General features: G+C 34.0%; 2 protein-coding genes across 7 annotated transcripts; both read right to left on the bottom strand.

The window, feature by feature from the left end:
• Window positions 1–649: 649 nt before the first annotated feature.
• On the bottom strand, window positions 650–15729 carry LOC111043648 (mediator of RNA polymerase II transcription subunit 21). 6 transcript variants are annotated; one of them, XM_039429072.1, is made up of 4 exons: window positions 15541–15729; window positions 8778–8882; window positions 4074–4494; window positions 650–2335 (listed from the first exon to the last, which is right to left on the bottom strand). In XM_039429072.1, exons 3-4 carry the CDS (start codon window positions 4485–4487, stop codon window positions 2222–2224), a joined length of 528 nt encoding a protein of 175 aa, XP_039285006.1. In that variant the 5' UTR covers window positions 4488–4494; window positions 8778–8882; window positions 15541–15729; the 3' UTR covers window positions 650–2221. The 6 variants fall into 6 exon arrangements, with proteins under 6 accessions (XP_039285006.1, XP_039285005.1, XP_039285008.1 ...); XM_039429071.1 differs by having other exon boundaries at window positions 8783–8882; XM_039429074.1 differs by having other exon boundaries at window positions 15513–15725.
• Window positions 12258–15722, bottom strand: LOC111043647 (phosducin-like protein). Its single transcript, XM_022328646.2, has one exon. It carries the CDS (start codon window positions 15428–15430, stop codon window positions 14576–14578), a length of 855 nt encoding a protein of 284 aa, XP_022184338.1. The 5' UTR covers window positions 15431–15722; the 3' UTR covers window positions 12258–14575.
• Window positions 15730–15799: the final 70 nt, after the last annotated feature.

The raw sequence follows: 15799 nt of genomic DNA, 5'->3' as shown, positions 1-15799 counted from the left end.
CGAGGGATGCAAAAACACTGAGATCTTTCTTAATAATCGTTGCAACAGAGTTGTATGTAAAGACCACTTTCACGAGATCCTTGACGCAGTGATTCCTTAGGGCTCCTCATGAACTCTGTCAACATTCTCTGCTGTCCTTGACGTTCATGGTCTTCCTGATCGTCGTGCATCTGCGACACGCCCTGTTGTTAGTAATTTGGGATGGGAATTTTTAACTGTTTTTGCATCCAGTGTTGCTTGGATCCCTCGTTCAGCACTCCATCACCTTTGTACTCGCACCACAGATCCCCAGATCTCATGACGAGCTGCTATGTTGGCTCGTTCTTCCACAGTCAAGAGAGGGGGCATTTTTAAACTGAAACAAATGAAAATTGGTGTTAAACACAACCTCAAGGAGTTCTCTATCTAACAAGAGTAGTTCTAACAAATTGGTTCATAAATAAAGAAATTATAGCTGTATAAAAATAGGGAGTGACTTATCAGACACCCTGTATATGCTGTTTATTTACAGGCATATTTGATGAAGTAGAAAAGTTGGACTAAAATGTAACATTTTTGAGGAATAATTCAAGATGTACAATGTGACATTGTCCACGGTATTTAGAAGTATTCCTAGAAATTGAGGTGTTTGAAAAATCATGCACTGTAGCCATGTTGTTATTAAACTATAATTCGGAAATCAGAACAGTTTTTTTAATATATCAAATATTCAGCCGAACAATTAGCAATAAGTATTCATTTATGCGACAACACGACGACATCAGAATATCTTTGGTTGTCTAGTAACTAATAACAGGCAAACTTCTAGGATTGTTCTGAATGGTTCACCCAAAAGCGAGCTCATCTAAGAATGTTTTTTTTCTAAAATCATTGGTAGTTATTAGTGTATTCAAGTATATCCCTTATTAAAACCCCAAATGCTCTCTTCAAACTGTGAACTATAGTGAGGTCCACGTTATAATGGCAGTGAAAAAAGATAGAAGAACAGCGTTACCGATTATTTGCCTTGCCACTGTCTTCTATAGAGGAAGATGGCTGATATTTGATGTAATTAATATAACTCTTCAATAATCAATACATTTTATTCGTAAAGAAAAAGTATTTTTGGAAAAATATCTTCTTAATTGATATTTCTACATTGTTGACGTACGATCTGGCAACTTGACGGAGCTAGAAAAGGTTGGCTCTATCTGCTTTGTCAAATGATAAACAAGGATAGCAACACCAATGTTAATCAAATACTGTCATTATAAAGAACATCGCTATAGTTGATAGTTAATCATTCAACAATAATAATAATTATTAGTTTCCCCGATTTTTCGGTGAAATACAAAAAAAAATGTCCTTTATTGTTGAGGATTAAGTTGAATTATTATTATTTTCCCTGTTTTTTCGGTGAAATACAAAAAAATGTCCTTTATTATTAAGGGTTAATAGTTAAATTTGCCTGGTTATTCGATGAAATATAAAAAATACTAATTTTTAATAATAATTCAAATTTATTCCACACACATACATCGATCTATAGTAAAATAAAGGAAGGAACTTACGAACTAATGAATTAATTAACTTGCAATTTTACAAAAAGATTCTAAATTCATCGAGAATGGATACAGGCATATTGTTCATTCTTATTAATCAATAATTATAATATTTCAATCATCTAACACAGTTATTCAATTTGTGATACAACTATGCCCAATCAATTACTTTTTTCTATTGTAGATCATAAAAGTTGTCAATAACAATGTGTATATAAGTAGAACTATAAATCTCTATTCAATCTCTATATTAGTGCTTTCAACAGACCCTTGCGGGTAACACCCGATCGTCATATTATATAAAAATAAAAAATCAATAAACAATTTTATATGAATAATGTTACTTTTCTTGAAGTATAACGATTAATAATAATTATTAAACTAAAATCAAAATTAAATGCTGCGAATCACCCCAAAGATTTCTGCAACTGCAAATACTGATAACAGCTAGATGGAAATTCATTATTTTGAATATAAATTCATTAGCATTTGAATAATTGCAATATCTCAGTAATTACCATCTGTAGTACAAAGATTGTATAAAGATTGTTGACTATGGAATAATACATTTATTAGGTTTCCAGGAGAATGTCTACTGTTCTTGAAGAATATGACTGTACTAAAGATTGTTGATTATTGAATAATAAATAATTAGTTGTCCAGTAAAATGTGGCATATCGCTAGGGATTGGTGGCTGGGAGGGAGGTGGCAGACCCCTTATCAACTAGTTGCTTAGTAGTGAGTTGCTGCATTTCGAGCTGGCTCTGGGCGATATCTGCCAACGCTGACTGCACCTGAATAAAAAATTTCATTTGCTGTAAAACTTTTCAAAAAAGCGATAAGCATCGTCAACAATTACGAAAAAATACTTTAAAAACTAACATAATACAACTTATTTTGTAGATAAAGATTATAATAATTTCACATGTCTGATAAAAGGGAAAAACTCTTCAGTAGAATAGAAATGTAGATGTTTTGTTAGTGATATTTTAGTCCAGTCACTAAATACATTGGTGCTTGCAATTTATATTGTAGTACTGATTTTTTAATATATTATTTGGATACATGAGAGAAGTTCAGAACCTCAAGGATGAGGTGGTTTGGGCATGTACAGCGACGGGAGGAGGATTATGTTGGACGAAGAGTGCAGAATTTGGTTTTGGATGGTGTGAGAGGACGAGGTAGATCTAGGATGAGGTGGGGAGATAGAATAGCGGCTGACTTGCGGGAGAGTGGTTGGAGGAGAGAGGAAGCATTGGATAGGGCTTTGTGGAGAGGCAGACTAAGAGGAAGGAATGCCGACCCCATTTAAATGGTATGAGGCACAGCCAAAGAAGAAGAAGAAGAAGAAGAGAAGTTCAGAACCAATTTCTTCATGCAAAATTTCCTTGTGCTAGATACAGAGTGGCCCAAAAACCTCGTATTTTCGGTGCATTTTACAGTTTTCAGCTATTTCTGCCAAATCCAGTAATGGGAAATCTATATGAGATAGAGCACTATTCCTGATCTCAGATTGTAGAGCACAAAAATACGCCCAGAGGGATTTTGAATTATACATCTAAATGGTAACAATCGAAGATATTGTTGATCAAAAAATAAAATTTATTAGAATTATTTTTTTTTCAATTTTACTCATTTTTGAAAAATCATAACTCAGTACTCATTGGAGATAGAGAGTTCCGCATGATCTCATTTTATTCAGAATTTTATAAACTAAAAAAAGGGCTGGAGAAAATTTTTCTGTTCGATTACTGGATTTGGCTTAATTTGCTGGATTGGCCCAGAAGAAGAATTTGAATAATAATAAATTTTATTTCCATTAATATACAAATAACCAATCTAATCAATAAAAATGTACATAATATTCAAAAATACAATACATGAAATTTACTAGAAATATAAAAAATAAATTGCATTTTTTTCAGAAATTAGCCTACTCAACTATGGGAAGAAACCCATGTACTAGAGATGCGAATGTATAATTGCTTTTTTCCTACAGTTACCATTGAATATGAAAAGTGGGTAATTATGGGTAAAATTCTCTGAAATCCATAATTTATTTAAAATTGAATAATAATAATAATGTAGTAAATGAATGAAGGCGGCACTCATGTGGTGGCTGTCGCTGTCATCGTTGTCCACTGCCATATTATAACGTGCACCACAGTCACTGTTACCAACTTAATTTTGATTTTGCTGCACTGGTGCTCCATATAACCTACTAACTATTTTGCGTTGTCGTGCTGCAAATCTGGAGTACGCAAAGTATTACTTTGCGCACTAGAGCGGAAAAGTGATTCTTTGCGGCCTGCAATCAGTGCAGAAATGCTCACTTTTCAAGGTATCTGTAGGAAAAAGTAATGTGAAATACGTGCGCAAAGTTCCTCTGCTGCACTCAAGAAGCCATTCCGCCCTCGCCTACGGCTCGGGCGTAAACGTTTCTTTCGGTGCAGCAAACTGTCACTTTGCGCATTAGTTGCACAAATAACTATTATGGCAAATTAATTAATTACAATTCTGTTGGAGACCGACCTGTTCCAAGAGCACCTCTCCCCGCCTGACCACCTCCTCGAGGCGCTCGGCCGCCTCCTGGTTCTCCTGTTCCAGCAGACGCAGACTGGCAATCTGCAACTCGGTCGACGAATCGTCGTTCGGCAACGACTCAATGATCACATCGATGTCCTTCGCCGTGCGAGCGATCAGCGTCGCGAACAGAGTCGCGTAGTCGTCCTGCTGGTTGGATTGGCTGTTCTGATTGGATTGACTGTTCTGATTGGCGGTCGTAGCGCCGCCGCTGCTGGGCGTGCTGCCACCCGCGTTACCGCCACGATCGAAACCGGAGAATTTGCTCGGAGTCGAGAACTGCTGGAGGATTCCGATGCTGTTGCAAAAGTACTCGGCTTGCTGGTTGATCAGATCTTGTAGTTGGGTTAGTCGGTCAGCCATATTTTATCTGCAACAGAGAAATTGAATTCTCAACAATATAGGTCTACATAAAATACAAGTGCATAACATGCTTAAGCCAGTTACCCACACATCGATTTTTGGACGTACGATTTTTTGCCGTCTTTATAAATTCTATTAGATTAAACAGATGATGTTTGTCAAGTTCCTTTTAACCTGATAGAATTCATAAGGTCGGCTAAAAATCGAACGTCCAAAAATTGATGTGTGTGTGACTATAAAAATGTATGTACTATAAAAATGAAACACATTCATATGTTAAAGTAATAAAAGTAGCCTAAAGCCAGTTACACGCAGATCGATTTTTTCCGCCCTTATAAATTCTATTTTTTTTCAAGATTCAAGATTTCTTTATTGCAGAAAGCATTATTTGTACAAATGCATCGTCATAAATCAAACATGATAAATACAAAGTATTTGAATTGAATTTATTGCCAAAAATTTACAAATAAATTTTTCTACAATATAATTATTACTAGAACTAGAGTATACAATACAAATACAACTTGAGTATAACAATATTATCTATACTCAAGTTATTAGCTTATCCTATACTATTAAACGAAAAACTTCTGTTTATATGTTTGTATTTAACCGGATCTCGAAAACGGCTCTAATGATTCTCACAAAATTCAAAACATAGTAGGTTTATAATATAAAGATTCGATTGCACTAGGTCTCATCCCTCGGAAAACTCGCTGAAGGACATTAAAAGGATAATTATTATTCATCCTTGGAAAAACAGATAATAATTATTTCGTCGTCTGTTGGTGATGGAAGTGAGTGAGCGAGTTCATGTGTGTGGGACTGTGTCAAAATTATGACTCAGCTGTTGAACTTTTGTAATCATTCAATCAGGTACTTAGTGCCGGTTGCAAAAAAGCCGGGTTATTTTAAATCCTGATTAATTCCAGTAGATCAATCTTTTTTAAATGGTCTTCTCTGATTTGGTTCACGTGAAGTTTATCAGGATTAAAATTCAACCGGCTTTTGTGCAACTGGGCCTTCGTGAGGGAAATTCTTGCATTCCTCTGGGAATTAATCTAAATTTACTGTTATCAGATAGAACATTTCTGTATGAATGTTATTATAATTTCTTCTTTCGTAATAAATGTTTTATGCTCTTGTACTCCAAAGCGAAGCTCGGTCCCCGATATTTAATATAATATTATATTAAAAGATGATTTCAAACAGATGATGTGTGACAAGTCCCGTTTAATCTGATAGAATTCATAAGGACGGCAAAAAATCGATGTGTATGTAACTTGCTTAGGGTGTGATCGCATTGAATGCGTACAGTTTATGTGCAAGTGTACGTCAGATTCTAAGTGAGCCGAAAAACAAAATCTGGAAAGTGCGATACAAACATGTTGTGACGTGTATGCAGCTGCTTTGCGTGTTTTGGATGGACAAGTTATGCCGTCGGTCCCAGCTGCTTAAAAATAGTCGTTGTCATGTAAGGAGCCCTGAAATTGATCAGGTGCGACCTGAAAACTGTGACACCAGACCTGAGCCAGCCAGGTCACTCGATATTTGTATTATTATTAGCTGCTCACACTGAACGCAACCAGTATACGTTCAGTCTGTGAGTGTTCCTATCGTTTATTCCATAGTTTGATTCTCATCCAAGCATGCACTTGCACATACACGCATCGAATTTGATCACACTCCTACACTATATAAATGGAAAGATAACAAATTCCTTTGCTAAAGTTATTATAGTAGGTAGCCTAATAGTGAAATGCTTTATACACTCAAAAATAATTTATAATCGCCCAGAGTGTACCTATATAATGTAGGAAGTATAAATGTTGTGTTTTCTAGCTCCAAATTTTGAGAAATTAACTCAAACATTTACTAATTTCAGGTGATTTGAGTGTTATATTTTGTTCATCAAACATCAAAATTTAAAATTCTTCACAAATAATATATAATCGCCCAGAGTGTAGGCATACATAATTTTTATAATGTAGGTAGTATAAATGTTGTGTTTTCTAGCTCCAAATTTTGAGTAGTCAACTCAAACATTTACTAATTCGAGGTGATTTGAGTGTTATATTTTGTTCATCAAACATCAAAATTTAAAATTCTTCACAAATAATTTATAATCGCCCTGAGTGTAGGCCTACATAATGTGTATAATGTAGGTAGTATAAATGTTGTGTTTTCTAGCTCCAAATTTTGAGAAATTAACTCAAACATTTACTAATTTCAGGTGATTTGTTCATCAAACATCAAAATTTAAAATTCTTAGTTTATGTTGTTTTTTATTGAAAATGGACTAAATCTAGGAGAAGTTCTAGAAGATACCCATAAAGGTAGAAGAAGTTATAGGGAGGTACCCCTATTTTTGACTTTTTGTAATCTGGATTTGGGAGAGAAATTATACAAGGTATCCTTAGTTTTTCACACCCGATCTGTACTTTTTGTGAAAATAAAATAAATCAATAATATATATTAAAGCTGCAAATGACCAAAAAATGTGTTGCCAATACTTATTATTCCCTGGTAAAATTCACCTTAAAGTCAGTTATAGAGGGCACACTGGAGACCATAAGAAAGCCTTCAAACCTAGAAAACTCTACCACCCTGGAACTCCCTAAATTGTTAGGACTAATCTTGGGGAGCTGAACAAATTAGACTCTATTGAATTTTTTGTGCGAAGCTGATTTAAATGTGTACAAAAAAATAGGGACTCCCAGTGGGGTTTCCTGTGGCCTCCAGTGTGCCCTATAACTGATATTTCGGGAGGGGGTTTTTCCAGGGAACAAGCAGTATTGGCTGTGATTTTTTGATATTTGCAGTCCCCATCTCTAACCCTTGTGCTTAAGGTATAAGGGTGGTTTGAAAGCGGATTTTTTTGCTAACACGCTTATATCTTGGAAAAACAGAGTTCCACCGACATATGGCTACCCTACCCAAACCCATACAAAAATTAAGCTTGATAAATGCCTTAAAAGTTTTGTGGATTTTTGTGATGTCTCCAATATTTTTCAAGATGTCCGCCCTTGAAAGTATGATATTTTTTGATAATTTTTCCATTCAATTTCTTTCTCTTTCAGGGCTTATAACTACCCAATAATGTACTGAAAAATACTTCTCCTAGAAGTGAGACAGATGTTGGAGTGATTAATGACTTTTTAAGTATAATAATTACTGTAAAAGCTGAAGAGGTCAAGACTGTACTTGGCTCAAAGTTAGACAAGACAAGCACCCGAAGGAAATGAGTGGGCCTATAGTGAGGTCCTAATGGCAGTGTTTGATTAGAAATGGTATTGCTATCCTTGTCTATCATTCAACAAAGCGGATAGCGCTATCTCTTTCTCGCTTTGCTCTGTTGCCAGATCGTCTTTTAACAATGTAGAATTGATAATTAATTAACAAAATATTCCATTTCAATTATGTAAATTCATTATGAAATTATTAAAAAATATAATTTATTGCTTAATAAAATATAATTGATTATTTTAAACGAGAGGAACAGTTAATATTACATCAATAAACCTGTATCTGCTATACCGTCTATAGAAGCATCTATCTATCTTCTCGTCTATAAGAATCTCTAGACCGTCTATACTTAGCATTGACAAAAGACGGAGGATCGGCAACGTTTTTCTCCTATATTTCTCCACTGCCATTATAAAGTGGACCTCACTATAGGTGCAGAGGCTCCAACATTTTGGACAAAAAATATCATCTTATATTTTCTCATTACTTAGAAAGTATTCCACAGTTCTTGGCTTAATCATAACCAATCATAAGCTCGATATGCCACTTCATTGGCATTTTCATTTGCAATAATAATGTATGACACAGAAAATCGGTTATAGATGGTTCAGTCACGAGAAAATCTTCAAATTGCAGCGGCGTCATGGGAAACTATAGCCCGTACAAATTTACTTAAGACTTGGAGGAATATGCAGCGCAGAGAAGTGGAGGGAGATCAGCCAATTACAGTGATTAATAGAGTCATAGGTAGAAGCGCAGTTGCCAATTTGTCAGTTGTCTGACTGCTTTCGGACAGGAAACTTCGCATGTGTAGCATGAGCACATGAACAGTCACTAGAAGTTGGAGATCGCTGGCCGCTTCAAAACGGCAACATCGCGCCTCTGTATCCCTCCCGCTGTATGCTTTCTCTGCTGCGCATGTCCATCCCAAGTCTGAAGTAATTCTGCACAGAGTATAGCTTTTTCCCGTAACTGAACCATCTGCAGTAGACAGTGTACATTCTATTTATACTGTACTAATTGTAATTGTTATACTTATCAAACCTCACCGTTCAAGTTACCACTGTTCCTTCTGGTCCATAAACTGGAAATTTATATGATGTTGAGTAGCTTTGAAGCAGATTTCAAAGACCGAGTTGTATCCTCTTCCTGAAATGCCAATCGAACAAGCCACTATAAAAGGTCTACTGTAAATATTGTAGGCCCACTAGCTTATGTCATAGAGAAACATTAGCGTAAGTAGATATCCCATGGTATAAGGAATTTATGTCGCAACTTTTACTGTTATCTCAAGCCGATTACTCTTGATTATTGTCGAATTTTACTGGTTTTTTGGGGTGAGAGTGTATGAACGGCACAATATGAGAGACTACCAGCGTCATAAAGCTTCACAGGAAAGAACTACGTGGACTATCAGCTTGAGATAACAGTAAAAGTTGCGACATAAACGCCCTATACCATGGGATATCTACTTATGCTATTGTTTCTCTATGCTTATGTTAATATTATCAGATTTTCAGTATAAAAATACTGTGCTTAGTTTACCAAGTAAGTTTCTTGAGTGGAAATAACTCATACTATTTTTGTTATTACTGTAAATAGAACGACAAGCAATCGAATTTCTTCAATAAATTTAATCACCTACTGTGACGAGATCTTTCTGTAATTAATAAATTCATTCATTGGTGAAATTTGACTGCTGGTCGTTCAATTTAATAACAGAAAAGTGATTTAATAGTAAGCAGTTCGTGATGGAAAACAACATTGAAGGACTCAAATTGATTTGTCTCTTTAGTGGAAATGACTCGTATTCATTAGTCTCTTCAGTGGAAATAACTCATATTCATATTTGAAAACAAAAGAAGATTCAGGTGAATTTCAAAAAGATTGAAGGCTTTGAAATGAACAGCTCAGCTGCCTTAATCTTTTTGGAATTTTCATATAAAATTCAATCTGTTTTCAAATTTTAAAAAGGTAAATCCACATCAATCTCCTGTCAATATAATAACAAACAAAGATTGATTGATTGGCTCAGAAAAATGGAAAACGTTGAGTTGGGTGGACATTACATTGGGTGGATGATAAGGTGCGTACAGATATACGCGCCACGAAAATGAGCAATTCACTTTTAATCAGCTGATTATATCTGTATTTTTACAGAAACGGTAAGATACAGATATAAAAAGCTTGGCATCAGCTGATTAAAAGTGAATTGCTCATGTTCGCGGCGCCTAATTCGCACCTTTACATTGACGTTGTCGATACATGTATTTATTAATGGCAATAAAAAATATTTGATTTGACACATGGTGAAGCGGCAAAGGTAGCTTCAAGCTTGAGAGAGCTGCATTTAATGCGATGGTGTTAAATAGTGGACCACTATGTAAGCCACCATTTAAATACATGTATTACATTCAACACTCTCAATCTTGAAGCTACCTTCGCAGCTCCACCATGATACCTATCATCCATAACCAAATAGTCGGTCACGGTATTTAGATGAAAATAAAAATCTTCTTCTATATACCGTGGAGTCGGTTACATGAATGAGATTAAACAGCAGCTTGAAAAACAGAAACTTGGCTAATATTCATGTCTTAAAATAATTATAGAGGTTTGAATGTCTAATTTTTTTTTTTTTTAAACAGCAGCTTGAAAAACAGAAACTTGGCTAATTCATATCTTAAAATAATTATAGAGGTTTGAATGTCTCATATACGTTTTCATGATTCTTTTATGAGACATTTTTCAAATGCAGTATCAAGTTTATTTTGTTTGACATCTGTTCTTGATCCCATATACCAGAGTTGATTCAATGAGAATTGCAACATAATAAAAGTTATCAAGTACCCTTTTTATTTCATCAAATCACTAGTTTCAACTCATTAGGCCCAATTCACACTTGACTGACGTGGCGGTGGAGTGGCACTGATTTTTTGCCACTAACACGTCACTCGCATTTAAATATATATGGTCCACTTTAGCCACGCCACTTCTGTTTTCATTGAACCATACATGTTTACATGAGAGTTGAAAAAGTCATCCCCACGCCACCGCCATATGTCACTTCAGTGTGAATTGGGCCTCAAATCAGAGCCATTTTCAAGTATAAATGATAACTTTTAGGGCCGGTTTCCGAGCTCGGGATTTAGCTAAGTTCAAGACATTAAACAGTTGGAGTCAGAAAATTGGCTTTCCGAAACGGGGCGTAGTCGCAGTTTTTATGATAATCTTTATTTTCTCATTTCTATAATTGGAAACGTTTTTCCTTGACGAAATGAAACATTCCTAAATAATTCAAAATAGCTGAAACTTTACACTATTTTCTCTTTATTTGTGTTCAATTTTCTAGTTTTTCGAAATTTAATTTAAACGTGGACTGCGACTACGCCCCGTTTCGGAAAGCCAATTTTCTGGCTCCAGCTGTTTAAAGTCTAGAGCTTGGCTAAATCCCGAGCTCGGAAACCGGCCCTTAGGGCCGTTTGCACAGTCAAAGCTTAAACTGAATTTAATCAGCTGTTGGCTTAAACTCAAAATGAAACACATTATAACATACGATACTTGATACGGATTTAATCCAGTTTAAAATGGAATTTAGTTTAAACTGTCACTGTGCAAACGGCCCTTAGTGTTTCAATAATTTTAGTATCCCAGTAGAGAAAAGTGAATATTCAATTAGGATATATTTTATTTTGAAAAAAAAAACGATCAGGAGATATCGTATGTTACTTATTAATCTTGCAATGAATCTTCTAAGCATTGTTTAAAAATCTTCATATTTCAAAACTTTCAATATGAATCTTTGAAGCATTGTTTAAAAATCTTCATATTTCAAAAAATCAATTTTATGAGCGAAATCTACCACTTTTCTCTTGTTTGATGCAATTAATGTAATTTTCTTGACAGAAAAAGTTTATAACATTCAACAAAACTATGTAATGAGATAATTGAAGAATTTACTTGTGTTAATCAGAGATTATCAATAGAGTCTACAAAATATTATAAATTTATTGACTTTCTTGTAAAGTAAAAATCAAGTTATGGCGACATATTTTTAGTACCAGACTAAAAAAATAGCAAGTATTTTTCTACTAAAAAATACATTTGCTCACACAAGTAAATTCACCAATTCAAAATTACAGAGTTCTTTTGGATGAAACTTTTCTAAATATGTACACAACTAACTTTTCATTCATGGTTCAGAAAAACTTAACAAATTACTACTTTCAAACACAATCCCAGAAATAACGCATGCTAGTAAGTAGTGTACAATAATTCAACTTGTTTGTATATTACTGAAGGAGTGGAATGGCAATGCTTATCTAATCTGATATTAAGATGAAAAATGGAGTCACCTCTAAATTTTTTAAAATTTAATATTGAAGTTGGACTCGACTTATTTTTGTCTATTACCAAGCTTAGAAAAACGATAAGCTCTCTGACAAGAGTGAAAAAGATCCTGTTTTATGTTTCTGTAAGATTTTATTCTTAATTCCGTAATAAATGAAACACAAAACGCAACAATTCAGTGTACCAAGTTCATCTTTTTTATTGGACATTCTTTATAAAAACTACATCAGAAAGTACAAAAGTATTAAGAAAACTTACGATATTATTACATTTTGTACATCTAAGATTTTTGAATTATATGAAGTATCAAAATATTGGTGCTATCATTGAAATAGTGAATTTACGGTAGTTTTCCAGAATATTTTCACAAATAGAACTGTCCCTTGTGAACACAAATTATTTTAAAACACAATTTGAGAGCTAATCTAGATACAAGATATAAAATACTAAAAATCAAAGTAATCTAAAAAGTAATTTTTATTCTAAAAAATTAAAATATTTTAAAGCTTTATTGCTTGAAGCGCTTAGCTAAAAATAATAAATTTAATACCTAGAAGCACTAATTATTCACTAAATTAGATAGAAATTAAAAAATTGAACAAAATATTGGAAGAATTTTGATCAAAGATAATCTAACTGCAAAGAATGGATAGCTTACATTTGAATAGAACTAATTACTGAAACCTACAGAAAATAGGGAAAATTGTGGCCGATTGAATAGTTCATTGGAAATTTCAGGGAATTGAACACACTATTCGTGATTTCTTTAGAATTCATATTTTGAATAAAACCTGGTAAAAATTTAGATGGCACTTAAATTTCAAGTAAAAGTATCTTGGCATTGTAAAATTATATACTGCCCAAAGAGCATATTATTTTTAAATAAAAATGTGGATTTGATCCAATAAATTGATAAGATATTACTTATATAAGTTTCTCATAGAAATAGAGATCAAAATTCTAAAACAATTTATAAATATACATGACGATTCTAATCCAATAAGGCAGTGATTTTATTTTTTATATATATGGTGGGATTTGACACTAACAGAATAAGATGATAAAATTAAAATTAAGAGATAGATCAGTTACCTTACATTCTAAGTTATGATAAAATCAGGGTATGGTATTTACATTGGATGCACATATAATTTATGTGCAAGTGCTCGTGATATCATGCATTACCAAGCGCGCAGATTGCGCGTTCACATTGTACGCAACCAGCAATTGCACACATTCAATGTGAGTTCCTATAGTTCCTACAGCTCTTTAGGCCTACAGATTTTCCTACTCATCTGAGAGCCTTATCTTGCATGATCTCACATGCACTTGCGTGCATCCAATGTGATCATACCCAAAGTTTCAATATTGAACTTGGAGAAGTAAAGTATAGACACATATTATTGGCCTCTGCAACAAACTATTTTCTTGAATCTAAAAAATCTTGAATAAATCTTATTAAAAATTAAGCAAAGCTAACAAAAGAAAAATTTGCCAAAAATGAGTCTATTGAGTTTGACAATAATCATGGAGAAATTAAAAATTAGTTTACCTCTAAGGCATAAATGATTACATATTACATGTCATTTGAACACCTTTCAATCAGTTCTGATTACGACCGTGAGACTTAATAAGATAAAATATCAATGCCAAAAAATATTTATAGTAGAAAATTAATATCAAGTCTTAATAATCTTAGATATGGTACTTTGATAAAAAGTTTCTCCAGAATAGTAATTCATCTTAGCCTATTTATTTTAAAGGAAGTACATTTAGAAATAGCTTGAGGATTTAAAGTTGATTTTTCACATATTTCCTACAGAGATTTACATAGAAAATGTAACAGCTTATCTTCATTGATAATCCTAACATAACGTCCAACACCTGAGAAGGATAACACATTCAGTGAGTATGATTGATGATTGTATTTTCTAGTACAAATTATAGTGACAAAGCTTATTTAGATTCAATGGGTAAACTAAGATTCATTGTGAGTCAGGTTGTCTCGTCGACTTGCAAAATGTGAATCTGAAAAAATAATTAATTCATGTTGGGACTCTCTCAAAGTATCCTCTAGCATTTGGGCAATATTATCTCATCAGTACTTCTTCTAGTAATAGTTTAATATACCATGAAATAATAAAAAACTGATAAAGAAAGTAAACCATATATCATTCGACGTGAAGACCATTTATATTAACAAAAATTTATTGCTTTAGTTATGAAGTAGCTTTAGTTATGAAGTAGCAACGTGATTTATTGAGTTTCAGAGCTATACTAACTACAAATAATTCCAAGATATACCTATTTAGGAGTATGATTTGTGTTTTCAATACTTTGGATGATCATGAATTCTGGAAACATTGTACACAATTGAAACAGTACTTATTCTATGATGAAGTATTGCAATTTAGAATTGATTAAAACATTTATGCCATAAGTGTATTGCCTAATGCAAGCTTTCAGCTGCCGTGATACAAAAAAATAATTTATCAATCAAGACTCACGTCACTATCATCGTTCTGGTTGTCTGTAATGATTTTTGGCACAAAAGACTTGTCTAAGATCATTCCATGCTCGATCAAGAAGTTCTCAACATCACTTGCTTCAAACTCTTCTCCGAGGTCGTCAGTAACTCTGACAAAGTTGCCAACCATCTGCCCAGCCTTGTAGATTAACAACGCTGGAACTCCATCGGATTTGAAGTGACTGCTCATACCAGCTGAAGACCCCACCAGTTTGCAGAACTTGATCTGATTGTACTCATCGCTCAATGTAACCAAACACTTATTCATATTTTTACAGCTTCTTAGGCGGTCTTCGTAAATATGAACAATGACAGTTACCGATTTACTCTCGTTATCAACTGCTTCCAGAAATTCATCCCCGTTATTCAAATGGATCAATTTTCCGAAAATTGGAAGTTTTGCTTTTTCCGACAGCATTTCAGCCATTCTTTGCTTACGATACTGCGCGATGAATTCATCGTCGAGTAGCTCAGAAAGTTCCTTATCAGCGTCCTCTTCCTTTTGATTGTCAAGATCTGATTTGCAAGTGATTGAAAGTTTTTTCATTAGATTGAGCCGCGCCCTAGCATCTTCTTCCCTTTTTTCAGTTTCCATTTGCTTGAATCGTTGCCAATCCTTGATGACACCCTTGGGGCCCGTGTTGGAAGAGACTCCATCCCATTTCGTGAGATTCTTGCAAGCTTCATTAGACGCCGCAGACCCACCCGACGCTTCATCACAGACTCCCTCGGCATCCGATTCACCACCACCATCATCACTACTACTATCACAGTAATAATGTTTTTTCTCACCTAAAATCTTATCTTCCAAGCTGGCCATTACGATTTACAAAAATTAGATAACCAGACAAAATAACAGTAATATTGCAAACAAGTCAAATGTATTGTACACTATGCCATACCTAATCTAGTGATGTGGATTATATTTACTTTTGTCGATGTATTCGTGGTATTTAATGATCCTCCTTCAAAATGAAATGTTTAAAACTTGAGTCTTTTCATTAAAAATGTCTTAAATTTTCACAAAATAACCAAAAAACACAAAATTTATAAACAAACTGTGTCGAACAGCTGACTAAATTCAACGACGGCCATCTTGTGTAGGTTTGCCAACATCACGGAATAACGGTATAATTTTCATTATTTTTCTTATTTTCATATTTTATTTGAATTTAGATTGGATGTAAAA

Source organism: Nilaparvata lugens, chromosome 5, assembly GCF_014356525.2.
Source record: "Nilaparvata lugens isolate BPH chromosome 5, ASM1435652v1, whole genome shotgun sequence".
Classification (NCBI taxonomy): domain Eukaryota; kingdom Metazoa; phylum Arthropoda; class Insecta; order Hemiptera; family Delphacidae; genus Nilaparvata; species Nilaparvata lugens.
This window is presented reverse-complemented; position numbering and strand designations above follow the sequence as displayed.

Coding starts and splice junctions, on each gene's coding strand:
- LOC111043648 (XM_039429072.1), bottom strand. CDS start 4,487: ATGGCTGACCGACTAACCCAACTACAAGATCTGATCAACCAGCAAGCC. Junction 2,336..4,073: donor GAGAGGTGCTCTTGGAACAG/GTCGGTCTCCAA, acceptor TTTTTTATTCAG/GTGCAGTCAGCGTTGGCAGA.
- LOC111043647 (XM_022328646.2), bottom strand. CDS start 15,430: ATGGCCAGCTTGGAAGATAAGATTTTAGGTGAGAAAAAACATTATTAC.